Genomic DNA, 15,029 nt, shown 5'->3' on the forward strand with positions numbered 1-15,029 from the left:
ATGTTCAGAGAAAACATGTAGCTGGAGGTACACTTTTATTCTTTCCTGAACAAGCATCAATGAACACACAGCCCACAGCAGCAGAAATTACACAGTAAGCTTTGAAAAGACACTAAAAATCAGGGATGAACTATGCATGGCATTAGTGTTCGGTTAGGGTAATAATCATATCAGATGCAAGGCTTTTCAGGCGTTTGCTCTATTAACCAGCGTTTCGTCTTAGGTCTGACACTAGACTCATCAGAGTGGGATGTGTCAGACCCTACCCACTGATGTATGCAGGTGAACTTATCAGAAGCCTATATAAGAGGCACAGTCTGATAACTGCATACGGGAGATAAATCTCCACAATGGAATTATTGCCCGCCTAGCAATTCTGAATGGAAAATTCTAAATTCCCGTGGAGGGAATTAAATTCCATTGTGGAGATTTATCTCCCGTATGCAGTTATCAGACTGTGCCTCTTACATAGACTTCTGATAAGTTCATCTGCATACACCCAGCGTCAGTGGGTAGGGTCTGACACATCCCACTCTGATGAGTCTAGTGTCAGACCTAAGACGAAACGCTGGTTAATAGAGCAAACGCCTGAAAAGCCTTACATCTGTATGTTTTTTGACATGCTCTATTGGTGAAAAATATCTAATTCCCTCCATGGGAATTAAGAATTTTCCATTAGGGTAATAATGTCGCTAGACAGCAGTACTACAGTCGAACTCAATGATGTGTGATATTTACCCTAACCCCCCTTCCCCTCTAAATGCAGCTGTACAACGAAGATGTGTGCTGTAATTTTGGCCACTGCACTTGTAAAAATCCTTACAGCGCAGTAAATAATTACCATGCTGCTTATTCATAGAGATCGTCACTAAAAATAACACGTTCTGCCCCATTTTACATGTAAATTTTTTCTGTTTTACAATAAAAATATGTATAACACACATCAGTTGACTTCTTAAAAAAATATGAAAATAGGGCCATTCTTAACATTAGGAAATTAACCTGTGAAAGCTGGGTTTAACATTTACACGTATCTACCAAATTAATGCGCAAAGTCAACCCAGTCTAACTGAAAAACAAGCTCATGAGTATAATGGTGGTTGCAGAGAAATAAAATGTTTGAAAAACCTAAAAACAACAGACCAGACTGATTGGTACTTATTTCAAAGTCCGGACTGGAATGTATTAATCCTAGTACTGCTGCAGGACTTTACCTCAAATGCTGAGGGTAAAGTTACTGCATTAGACATTTAAAAAAAAAATATTTGTAGCCACAAATAAGTAATAACATGCATGTATTGTATACCATTTTAAAGCTTAGAAGTAGCACTAATTGTTGATGCAAGAGACAAGAAGATTAAATTAATAATAATGGGCAATACTGTGAAAAATATATAAAAAAGTTTTACCAATTACAAAAATGTTTAAAAATTCTGGCCTAGAAGTGGCTGAAATAATTGGTTGATGTGAATGAAAATATTATTTATGTAATTTGTGCACTATAAGCTCATGATGGAGATCCATAACATTAGTTTTAAGCCATTAGTTCCCTTTTGAAAAATTAAAAGATTTACCTCAACATTTTTCAGAAATACCAGCATGGTGGACTAAAGTCTTCACACCCTCCTCTTTTTGGTGTTGTGATCTAAGTTCTTGTAACAGTTCACACATACACCAACATCACATCCAAAGCAGCCATAGTTGGATCTTTTCACTTTTTTATTTTCAGGAGAATTGCATACAACACACCTGCATTGACGATTATTGGGAAGTTTCTCTAGTGTGAGAGGTGTTGCCGGAACCTGGCATGTTTTGAACTTCTTCAGCACCACAGATAGATTCCACAATGTTCACAATAAATTCATACCTTGATATTAGTTTATCTTCATCTGTATTCTGTGTATATAGAACATAGGCATTGAGGATGGCCATGTCAACAATATGAAAAAAAAGTTTGTACCAATTCCTATGGCTGGCTCGTTCAGCTGACACACTATCAATTTTCTGATCAGACACATCAATGCCCCTCATCCCCTTCATATATTCTGTCACTACAACTGGCATAACAATTTCCCTCCCCTTCGAAGATCTACGTTTCACCTTGTGGTTGATAGCTGGGCATGCAGTAGAGAGAACTGATAATTTTTTCTGAGATTTTTTCTCTCTCCATGCTGTGAACAGCAAAGGGCCACTTCTTTTGAATACAGTTTGTTCAGGCTCTAATTTTAAAGAGTTTATTCCTGAAGGAAGATTTTTTCTATTACTGCGGACAGTACTGGTAAAAAGAGTGTTCTTTTCCCAAAGAGCCAATGCCAGGTTAGCAGAAGTATACCAGTTGTCTACAACAATATGGTACTCCTTCCCAAATATATTTCCCATACTGTTCAGTAAACTGAAAACTACAGCATACCCCAATCCTTTATCACTTGGTGCAGAACCTCCAGACTTTACAGGTGAATAAACACTGAACTGCATTGTATATGAGGAAACTGGTTCACACACCTTGAAAAGTTTAATTCCCCACTGGTGGTGGTGATTGTTTGGCAGATACTGAATCAGATGAGTTCTGTTTTTTGTACCAACTAATGTCTCATCAATACTGAGTGTTTTCCCTGGAACATAGTGATTTTTAAAACAAGAATTGAAGTGGTCAATGGCTGGTCTAACCTTGAAGAGGGGATCATAGTCCAGGTCACCTGGTTTCTTGCTGCATGGGTTGTCTGTTTATCAGTAAGAAGGTATCCCTTGCCATCACTTTTCTAAAGAAGGGTGTGTCTTGACTAGGGTGCTGAGTTGACCAATAACTTGACAGGTTCTTTTTCTTCACAAGACCCATATTTATGACCAGGCCAATAAAACGTTTTAAATCTGCCATCCTAATACCACCATCTGGCCATAGATGAAATCGACTGTGCTTCTGTAGAACACCTAACTTATGGATGTATTGTCTGGCATAACGATTAGTCTCTTGCACTAATAATCTCCAGAACCCAAGGTTAAAAAATGGAAAGAAGTCAAGTTTGGGGCTGCATTACGGGGAGGCATATTTCTGGGTCGTGGGTGGTGAACAGTAAATGAGACACTTTTTCTGGGGAATTCACTTTCTGGAGTTTCCACATCACACCAATTCACACTCACGCCTTCCATACTTACATTACCAGTCGCCTGAAAACCTGTTGTAGAACCTGGAAGCTCATCAACATACACGTCACTGGATTTTGGGACACCCTGTGAAGATCTACCCGCTGCACTCACAATTTCATTTTCAGTTTTGTCATCTGATGAACTCTCCACATTATCCTCCACACAATAATCATCATCACTATCTGTATCATCATAAATATGTCTTTCAATTTCATTATCGTCAACATAAACAGACGCCATGTTGCTTAACCGATAACTTCAAGTGTAAAGATAAAATAGTGTCTGCCTTCCAAACAAATGATAATTGCGACTCACAAATAGTTTCAAAAGAAAGATAAACCTTCCAATTAGCAGGTAAACATACTACTCCTGCCATCTCTTGAGATTCTTACGAACTACGACGATTTTCCCGACCGTCTGTCAGACAGACGATTGCAGTTGAGAAACAGTCACACCGTCTGTCAGACAGACGGTCCGCAGTTCTTGGGTTAAAAATGGGCAATGGTAATGAACGGACACTTTCACACAGAGCAAAATGTAATGCACATACAAAGAGAGGTATCACCGTGAATGATGTGAACAGCTGCGGGGAAGAAATGACAAAAAAATGTCTACCGGAACCTTCAAAAGATTCTGTTCAATATAGCAGCGAATTACATTGGTAGGTGTCAAAGAACATCTTGTGGTTTATTTAACATCTGAACATTCTTACTGAACATATTCTTTACTTCTAGAGTGAAAACATCATGTAATTTTGTCGTATGATTAAAAACTGCATTGTACATGAAAAAAACCCAGGCATATATTTATCTGAAAGTATTCTCAGTGTTCTGAGTTTCTGATCAGTTAATATTAACATTTTTGTTTCTTATTTTGCAAGATCAATCACCACAGAAGACATAAGCTGAAGCTATTTCAGTTAACTCTCCGAAAAGAATGTTTTCTGACAGTTGGTAGCGAACCAGACACTTCGTTATACACCCAAGTTATCTGTGCTGTTACAACCCAAACTAAGTTTCAGAATTGTGTGCATCATTCAAGTTATCTGACGCAGGCAGTATAAGAGTTAAGACAATTTAAAACGAATTCCATAGTTAAATCGAAGATACTTCATACCGAATGCTGACATTGTCGAATGTTATTGTGCCTGAGTATACGTTTTCTTTGTCTAACAATCCGCTCCACACACGGTATATTTTATGCACTGTACTGACTTTAGGTGATGAGACAGGACAATATTTTGTATAAAGCATGCGTCCACACACAAACTGCACATAACTGAATGAGGAGATTTGGGAAATATTTGTGTATAGGAAGAGGAGTTAGGGATTGGAATAATATACCAAGGGAGATGTTCAATAAATTTCCAATTTCTTTGCAATTATTTAAGAAAAGATTAGGTAAACAACAGATAGGGAATCTGCCACCTGGGTGATTGCCCTAAATACAGATCAGTGGTGACTGACTGAGTGATTGACTGATTGATTGAGGAGATTGTTATGTGCTTGTGGTTTGACGTCTTCATGTCTGCGACACTCTTGTTCAAACAATTTAACACCGGCTGAGATGTTCAGCATCTAAGCTATCGATCTTCGGTAAGTATAACAGAGGTCTGAGTGTTTGTCACCTTCATGTTTTATTAAAACTGGTACTTATAATATCCCAAAGGGATACGTTGAGGTCTTGTGCCGGAGGAAAGTTACACACCACAAAGAATTTGCTGCAGAAGGCTAATACCACTCGTGTGACGTACATGCTCTGCCCAAATAATAATGATGAAGAGCTCCACATTCTTAAAGCATACTTAAGAATTGTGAGATAGGAGACAATGCTCATGATAGAATAAAATTTCTGTTGGTGAGAGTATTTCCTATTTTTCCGATGTCGTGAGCACATAGGGTCCACATTTCACATCTATGAAGTAGTGTTAAAATTACAACAACTTGGTAGAGCAAGAGTTTGGTACGAACTGCTAAGTCTGAAGACCTGATGGGAAAACAGTCTGAATGCTACATGTGCAGCACAGGGTCTGTTTTGCACAGCCTGTTCTGAAGTACCTATGCTGCCTAGACCAGATACTCCTGAAGTGTGTGTTAGAGGTGGTATTATCGAGCTCTGGAGGTCATGCAAGTATGTTATTATTTTGAGCATTGATGATGAGGCTAAAACAAGCCTCACCATCATCACAAGCGAGCCGTGGCAGAAAACGTTCGACAAAAGCAAAGAAAAAGTTTATCTTTGATGTTCACAGTATCTTTTATTATGTTCACTCCAGTGGCCGTTGCATAGGATGACTTTCTTTCAAAATCCTGTTTGAAACCGGATGGAAAAAATAATCACCGTCAAAATCTTCTGGGTATGTTCTGCAATTCCAGTTTTAATAAAATATTCTTGGGACTCAAAAATTAAGTCAATGAACATAGGAATGATTGTTTTCATTAACCCCTCAGCGTCGCAGCCATTTAAAGAGCTTCCTACCCCGCGGCCGGATGAGATTTCAACTACGCGCGACTGAAATACATTGATTCACTTACAATGTTACTACAATTATAAGAGTAGCCCGATATTCACGAAACTTGGAATTCTTTATGACAGAACTAAGTACGTGCAGATAATTACATAATTGTTTCACATTTCCTTAGTAATTTAGTTCCGAGTGATAGAGTTCGAAGCACTCTTCGAGACAGGGACCCAAGTCACACTCCTGGCAGCAGTACACTGATGTCTTCTTTTCGTCGTGTTTTTAACACACGATACAACGTCTCTGCGGTTTGGATTTCTCACTCTTCGGTGCTAATTTCCTGATAAAATGTCTTTTCTGCAACCTTGGAACTGTATTATCTGATGCGCGCCGGCCCTGAATATTTCTTTCCCCGCCCGAGCGAGCGTATTTTGTAAACAAACCTTTCACCAGCTGCTCCGATAAGGTACCCCTAATTGCTCAATATTTGTCTCTGTGACGTGTGAATATTATTAGAGAAGTTAGGAATTATAATTCACTGTTGGAAACTTCCCTTTGACATGTATAATTATCAGTAGTCTCCTACACGAAATTTCCAAGTACTGTTTCCTCCTCATCGTCACTCTCATCATTTACCACTGCTACATCATCTATTTCATTATCAGTGCTGCTAATACTGTCATTACTACTTCCGACTAAACGTTCATCTGAATTATACAATATTCCAAGCACGTAACTGTCAGTCAAACCACGGCTGAGCGCGGCGCGCCATACGGACTGATAAAGCTGCAGCGAGACTGAAAGCAGCAGGACGAAACTGAATGAGGGGAATAACACTTACTGTATGCGAAACATATCAACTCGATACATATTTCAGATGAAAGGTCGAGACATAGTCTTTCAAGCGAGATATGTACCATGAACAACTGGCTCTCGTATCGTATGACAGAAAGCAGCACTTGCTGTTGCCTACACAGAGCGCTCGTGGAGAGTTACGAAAAAATTACGAGCTGAGAAATAAAGACGAATATAATAAATAAACCGCACTCCCAATGTACAAATAGAGCAAAGAATATCACGCGAAAGACAAACTTCTCAGATCATCATTTCTTTATTTTCTTCTGTGGGAAAGAATGAAACAAACAGACTTTTAAAAAAAGCAGAAATTAGTGCTCAGACTTACTTGACAAATAATTAACCTTGCAAAAACAACTACATTATAACGATTTTAAATTCTTATTTACAACACTGATAAACCTGAAAATGTCTTCTTGGAAACAAAACAATTTGCATATCAATAACTACAAAACTCTTCGCGCTATAGTCGTAAATGTGAAACCATGTATGGGTCTATACGACTTATAGAGGTCGGCGGCTACGGAAGAAAAGAGGGTCTATACCATGTATAGATGTCGGCGCTGAGGGGTTAATGTATTTTTTGTTTTTGAAGAAGACTCCTCTGTGATGCGATTCATCAAAAAAGTTCTAGTGACGGATTAACTTACCGATGGCTCCACTAACGGTGCCGAAAAGTACACAACCCTGGGTGGGGGTGGAAGTCTCTCCAACATGTTGCATCACAAGCGAGCCGTGGCGGAAAACGTTCACCATGTCCCCTAGATGGAACTGCCCCACTTCCTGCATCTGTTGCCGCTCCTCATCTGTCGTCGCTGCACTAAAGATGTGATTGATTGGTTGCAGGTTGATCAGACAGATCGATTCAATATAACAATAGACACAACACACACTAAGCAGAACAAAAACAGTAGGTCACTTAAACTGCATCTTTGTCAAATATGTTCTGTTGTATTGAGACTGATTAAAAAAAAAAGTTAATGCTGGTATGCATGAGGCTATTGCCGAGTTTACAGGTCCCAAAGCTATAGGACTTGGCTGCTCAGTGTGCATAGTTAACGTTTCAAATTAAAGACTGCTTAAAGCTGATGTGTCATTCATTTCTTACCCATTTAATGTTATTAGTATTATTTCACTTCCACAATATACATTACAGATGACAATATTTTAAAAAAATTAGTCCCACATACACAACAGTAGTACATTGCCATAGTATCCAAAATATAATGTAATATCCACAGCTAATTACATTGTTAACTATTTACACTAATTGTATTTTTACACATATTTATATGGAACGGATGTTTCATTATTAATGGGAACTATTAGTTACAACCGATACCCGCATGAAATGTGTACTGCTCAGCACTTGTAGAACCCATTGCCAGTGATGTGGAAGCTGTAGTACCCATGTAGTGCGAATAGAGCGGTCTATAGCCTGCAGAATTTTTGGGAACAGTTCAGCCCCATGTCTATCCATCATTACGGTACGGCATAGGAAAACCTCCCCTTCGCACTCACAGCATTCCAAGAGCGAGTTTGCTCAGCACTGAATTGCTGTCATTTCTGTCAAATGGTGTGGAACCCACATGAAACACAGTCTTAGGTGCTTTTTTCTGTCTCTCGGGCTGAATAACAAACCGTCTAGGTTGTATCCATTCTCAGCAACCCACCAACAAGCTGCACATCCTCATCACTTACACCACGTCGGCCATCAATGTAGGCTCTGACCCACCGTGCCATGGTTCTTTAAGGCAACGCTGAATCCCCACACGCCTCACGAAGACCTTCATGACAGTGTCGTGGTGTATGGCTCTGAGAACATTCAATTTCAATCCAGCTGGGCAGTTCCCATTTCGAGAACTTCTTGGATAGTACCCAACCGACCGGCCTCTCACAGATGACACTATTCTTCGCAGCACAGCATTGAAGCATTGAATGAATGAGTCCATGTACTGCGAGGTAAACTGCGTATCACCCTTACATGCGTATACACCAGAAATATTGGTTCTGTTTCCTGGTGTACGTATAACAGCACTCCATACTAATATGGAAATGTCTGTCTGATGTCTGATGGTACTTTATTCTACAGCTATACCGTCAGACATGAGATGTATGTATATTTCACACTGGAGGTGGATCTTGTAAATAATTTTTCTCCTTTTGTTTTCTGTTCGTTTGTTCATTTCTAATTCTGGCTATCATTTCCAGATTTACTTAATTCCCTGAGATCCACTCTGATTTCCTTAATTCAATTTAAAGACAGCACCATATTATGATACTTTGGGAGTGGCAACCCCATCGTAATAACAGCCTATATCTGATTCATTCATTACATCCCTGACCCAGTCAAAGACTGGAAAACAGGTTGTAGGTTTTCATTTTCATTTTCCATCATATTATGAAATGAAGGTCACACCCATAACTTTTGTTGTTAAGTGTATTTTGATGTTATAATCGCTCCTACAACAATGGCCCAGTTTATTCAATTTCAGTCAAAGGAATACTAACACACTGTTTGTTAAGATAACGTTAAAAATTTAGCAGCATGTTAAGTTTCTTACGCTCATCCAAACATTTCCTGGGAACTGTTAGCTAGCACGGTGTTAACTCTCACACGAGTCATGATCAGTGGTTTCGATGTGCATTTGTTTAAATACAGCTGTAAACCATAGTGCGTGAAGTCAACATTTATTCGAATTTTTTGTCATGACCATGAATTTCATGTTGCTCTATAGACCAATATGAAAAACAGTCGAGAAGAGAATGCGTGATTCGAATTTCTCTTAGTCTGGAAATTATTTCCAAGTATACACCAAGTGTTCTCCCTCGGATCTTTTTAATAAGCGCACCATCCAGCTAACATAACCCAGATGTGTGTTAGTTTCATAACATTAAAACATATTTGAGTCAAATGAAGATATAAATACTGCAAAACTGTTAATTTAAATGATAAATCTTCATTATTGTCAGCACAATTGCATCAGTACATCCAAATACAAATGTTCACCTTGACTATCACATAGTATCGTGTGCGAGCTGTGTCCGGATTAGCATGCAAGCGCTAGATTCCGCATGACAGTCTACAGCAACAGAGCGGTAAGTCCCAGTGTTGAACGAGCAGCAGACCACGAGAGGTTCAATTTCGCAGTTAATGTTTACCTGTCTGATATTATTGTTAATGCTCTGAAGGGAATAAAATGAAATTTGATCATATTCATTTTTTACGTAGTATTTCCCGCCTGGCTGTTCACTGCTGCCACCGGCCGGCGAAAATTTCTGGGGATAACACTGAATTATGGTACCTGTTATAGAAAGTAAGCAAACTAATGGATCCGTGCTCAAAGCTAAAAGTGATGCTTGGCAGAAAATTTGTAGTGAATTCAATCTACATACTGACATTAGTCAATGTACCATCAAGCAACTGAAACAACTGGATGAAAATCATCTCTTCCGCTAGTAACTCTTTGAGGAAAAGGCCTATCATATTCCAAATATTCAAGATACAGAAATTCTGCATCTAATGTAACTCTCATATTTTGAGCTAACAGAGAATTTAACTGCTTGAACCTGAGCAGTTAAGTTAACTGAGAATTTAACTGTTTGAGTGCCAAGGGATGACTTTTCATTCCTCCATGAACTCGTCAAAAGTGCCAGGAATGATATTTCATCCCTCATGCATACTTGTTTAGAAACCGTCGTAGTTCTACATTTTCCGTTGTATGGTAGCACACATCAGTATATTCTTATCAAGGAAGGTGTGTAGTCTCCAAGTTTACCACTATGAGCCGCATAAAATTATTTGATTTTGTGTGACGAACGTTTAAAATGTGAAGGCTGTGTCCGCACATCTTATGCACATGTCAACAGTGATGGCGGACTTACGGGACGACGTATTTATGAACAATGATGGTCTAGCTGATTACATACATAGTTTAGTAAATGACGATGATTATGTCGAGTCAGAAAGTGAACTGAACTTCATAATGGTGTTGAAAACACTTCTAGTGATGTTATTGTCAGTGAGAGTGAATTTGAAAATGATTTTGTAAGTGAAACACCGCCAATTGCCGAGGTTAGAGATAATTCGGAAAATAACGAAGATTTCCACGATAATATTGGTATTAACAATATCACACATTGCCATTATTCAATTAAGTTACCCGTGGTAGTGATTTACCAAACCAACCACCTCACCCTGAACAACTGTTACTCGGACCAAAACATGCCCTTCCTCATGTAGCATATATTTTGATTTTTAAGATATATTATCACTCCAAATAACATCATTTTATCCAAAACGATAGTCAAGTGTCTTTGCTACAAGAAATAGCATCAATTAGTGTATCATACTGGTTTTTAGAACTACAGTAGAAGTCTGCTATACCGAGTACGGCATATAACGAGAACTCCGCTATAACGACGACTTTTTCTGTCCCTTCAAAATTCCTATACTAAACTGTGTATCGTCCTTCGGTTACAGCGAGAGCCCTATCACTAACGCACCTGTTATTACGAGCGATTAAGCACACACGATTTTTTCCGTTACCGATATGTATGCACCCCAGCGATGATATTGCATGCGATCGATTACCTTCGGCATCGTTCCTCGTTATGTGCACTAGCGAGTTCTCTCGTCAACATTCGAAGGCGATGTCGGAGTCTATTAGTAATACCCGTAGATTGCTGTTCCGTAAAGAAAATTTGAAATGAAAGAGAACATATGTTCGTAATAAATGCGTAAATAACTGTCCGATAATGGTTGTTAACTCATTAAAATTTAAGGCTGACTAAACGACCACTTAATTTTGAGGCTAAATACTGCAATTAAGTAAGAATTGGATACACCTCGAGATATGGCAAGGTGCTTGATATCAGAGGTTAGTTTGTATTTATCTCGCGTCTGGTTAAATTACGGAAAGGCTATTATGAAAACTTATAGCGAGAAGATTTCTCTACTGGCACTTGAAGTGTGTTTTCATCATACGTATAGTACAGTTAAGTTTGGATAGGTGACGCTGTTTGAATAAGAAAACTGAAACGTTTGCAACAAAATGCGATCGATCATCTTCGGTACGGTATAGTTTTCTCACACTGTGCATTTGCGAGCTCTCTCGTCGACATTTAAAGGCGATGTTGGAGTTGATTAGTAATACCCGTCGACTGCTGTTCTCTAAAGAAAATTCAAAATGAAAGAGTATAACACGTTTTCGTAATAAATGCGTAAATAACGTGGCCGATAGCAGTTGTTAACTCATTAAAAATAAAGACTGAAGTAAAAGATATCTTGTTTTTAATGTTATATACGGAAATTAAGTAAGAATGTGATACACCTCAAGATATGGCAGAGTACATCACTGATTTCAGAGGATATTTCATATCTTCTCGCGTCTAGTTAAATTTTGCAAAGGCTATTTACATATAAATTTTTCGCGAGTAGGTTATCATTTCTCTACATGCGTTTCAAATATGTTTTCATGGTACATATGCGGTTAGGTTAGGTGACGCCGTTTGAAGAAGAAAACGGCAGTGTTTGCCACAGAAACCTCTGCAGTGATATCGTATTTCTCCGAATCCAAGACTTTTTTTCTCAGAATCTCATGGGAAAACTCTAGCGTTGTCTTGCATTCGCGGCCCAACAGTAAGTTAATGGATACCACTGGCAACTACCGCAGTAACAACGCTGATTCTTTTCACACGCGCACAAAACTCGTTGACAATAAACGACCGCCTCTTTACTATAGCCTACATCGCTAGCCGTGACAACCGGTTGTACAGTGCCTGTGTGTAACTGTCACGGGATCTCAGGAAATAGTGAAGAGAGTATGGCGTTCTATTAGCTTCTACAAAAACATTTCTCAAATCTGCAGGATGATATCAAAACATGCGAGCCTTCGAATTCTCAGAAAGGCCATGGCTACTCAATGGCAGAGTTATAACGCGTCTATTGTACTTGACGCTTAGTAAAATGAAGTTTTATAGACAGCAGGAATATTTTCATGATGGATAGTCGTATTGTAAAGATACATGGAAAAGGTATTGCTGAAAAATTTTCAACGGGTTCTTGTCGATATTGTGATGCCAATTTTAAGATCAATGGTTGCAGCGACAAGGCGAAGCCTTTAGATGATGATGATGATGATGGTTATTAAACACTCGGAAATGTAAAATAATTGTGCAGCCGCAAGAAAATACGGCATAGGCCTAACTAAAGCCAATATTTGGCGTTAGCGTGAAGAAAATACGGCATAGGCCTAACTAAAGCCAATATTTGGCGTTAGCGTGAAGAAAATACGGCATAGGCCTAACTAAAGCCAATATTTGGCGTTAGCGTGAAGAAAATACGGCATAGGCATAACTAAAGCCAATATTTGGCGTTAGCGTGAAGGCAAAGAGCTATAAAAATGCATACGGTACAAAAAATGCATTCAGTGGTCCGCAACAAGGACGCTTTAAAGAAGTTGAAGATGAAATTGTGAGGTATGAGCACGAAAAACGCAAGGGAGGATTGGCCATACCGTGGCTCAATAAACTCGTTCGTTGATTTTCAACGTCCGCGATTAGGCCTATACATCGCTAGCCGCTGAATTTCGCCGAACCCGGCAAGCAAGACGTGCGTGTAGCGGTAACCGGTTATATTTGACGCTGAGTAAAAGTAACAGGTTTATAGATAGCAAGAATAATTTTCTGATGGATCGTCGTATTGTAGAGACGCATGAAAAAGATATTGCCGGCAAATGTTCAACGGGTTCGCTTCAGTATTATGATGCCAATTTTAAGTTAATGGCCCTTAAACCCGCAAAAATAAATAATAATTATGCAGCCGCAAAAAAAAAATACGGCACGACGAAAGTTAATGTTCGCATCTAAAAATAATCTAAAAATGCGTAGGCCTACTGTACAACAAAGGCATTCATATGATTTTACAAAGTACTTTTTGAGCCTGATTTAAATTTTTTGAAGGAAAAAGTGGGGTTCATCTTGGATTCGGAGAAATGCGGTACTATATTTTTTCAGAATGAAATTAAACATACACTTTCACGTAATGCCAACGGCCTTACCCGTGTTGAAACACCGGATCCTATGAGATCTCCGAAGTTAAGCAACACTGGGCGTGGTCAGGAGTTGGATGGGTTGCCACGCGCTGTTGGTGGGGGGTAAGGGAATGGAGGAGCGGAAAGCAACTGGCCACCCTACCGCACGTAAACTCCGGCTCAGGAACACCTCTGCGGAGGTTCGGACCTGCCTTCGGGCAGAAAAACCCTTACCTTACCTTCACGTAATATCGGATTTCGAAAAATAACAAACAAGCAAGCCGTAGTGTGGATATCATCTGAGGAAACGCAAGTTTTGAAAAAAAACTGATTGCCGTTTCATACCGATTTTAATTTGCATGGTGGGTTTTCCGACTTTTATACAAAAATCGGATATAACGACAATCTGTTATAGCGAGTAAAATTTTCGCTGTTATGAATTCTCGCTATAACGGATTTCTACTGTACATATTTGCCTTAAAATGTGGATTTTCATTAATTGTATCCTAAATTTTTAAATTCATGGTTTATTTTAATTTGAAATATAAATGATTTTAGGTATAAAGTGCCATTAATTCAAAGGAACATTCCTTTTATATAATAGAAGAAAGAAGTTTCAATGAGAATGGGTGTAAATTGAGAGAGTGACGAATTATTCTCTGGAGAGTTGCAAAACGGACAAAAAGTGGGTGGCACTCTTGGCTAGTACCTATCAAATACACCCGGCACTGAGAGGGTTAAATGCTAATTTGGTTAAATTCACTGTTAAATTATTTTAACAGACAGTAAAATGTTAACTGAGGTTGAATAAACCGGTCCATTGTCTTTCTCTTATATACATATGTTTTAGTTATCATATGATCTGCTTAATTTTTATTTTGGCTGATAATGGCCACAAAGTGGCTGGAACTAGTCCCAAAACTAATGTAATACTATTTACTTGTATTGAAAAGGTCAATTTATTTCTTATAATAGCACTTCAATACAGAATGAAATTTGTAGCTTATAACAACCCCTCTGATGAGTCTAATGTCAGACCTAAGACAAAACGCTGGTTTTATAGAGCAAACGCCTGAAAACCCTTACATCTAATTAACAATCATGGTCACCAGGCATGCGTGTTCAATACAATACATACGTACATACTTAGTTTCCCCTATAGCCTATGATTTTTCAAAACTTCTGTCATTTTCTTACATTTATTTGTCACTAACCCATAGAGGAAAAGTATACAGCTACAACTCTGCAATATGATATAAATTAATTAAAACTATCTTGTTAAACAAAATTTATATACTTTGCTATTGAGAAATATGAAATTCAGTTCATCATCCAGGCCTCAGGGTTAGGATTTTCCTACAAACCTATTTATAGACATGATACTGTATAGGCTTTTGGGCCTATGCAGAGTCGAGAAAATAAGGTGAAATTCTTAACGTTTCGCAGAAAATTGTGCTCTGCGTCCTCAGAAGAAATCTCGACTGATCACGAGAAAGGCTTCTTAAACAATGACACTTTGAAATTTGGACGTTATA

General features: G+C 38.6%; 1 protein-coding gene across 1 annotated transcript in view; it reads right to left on the reverse strand.

Moving 5' to 3' along the window:
- Window positions 1-15,029, reverse strand: part of pic (DNA damage-binding protein pic) — a 148,908-nt gene that overhangs the window by 23,014 nt on the left and 110,865 nt on the right. Inside the window, exon 19 of the mRNA XM_067156832.2 lies at window positions 7,111-7,280. Coding sequence (XP_067012933.1) covers window positions 7,111-7,280 — 170 coding nt within the window. The remainder of the gene's footprint in view (window positions 1-7,110; window positions 7,281-15,029) is intronic.

The sequence above is a fragment of the Anabrus simplex genome, chromosome 12 (assembly GCF_040414725.1).
Source record: "Anabrus simplex isolate iqAnaSimp1 chromosome 12, ASM4041472v1, whole genome shotgun sequence".
NCBI classification, from domain to species: domain Eukaryota; kingdom Metazoa; phylum Arthropoda; class Insecta; order Orthoptera; family Tettigoniidae; genus Anabrus; species Anabrus simplex.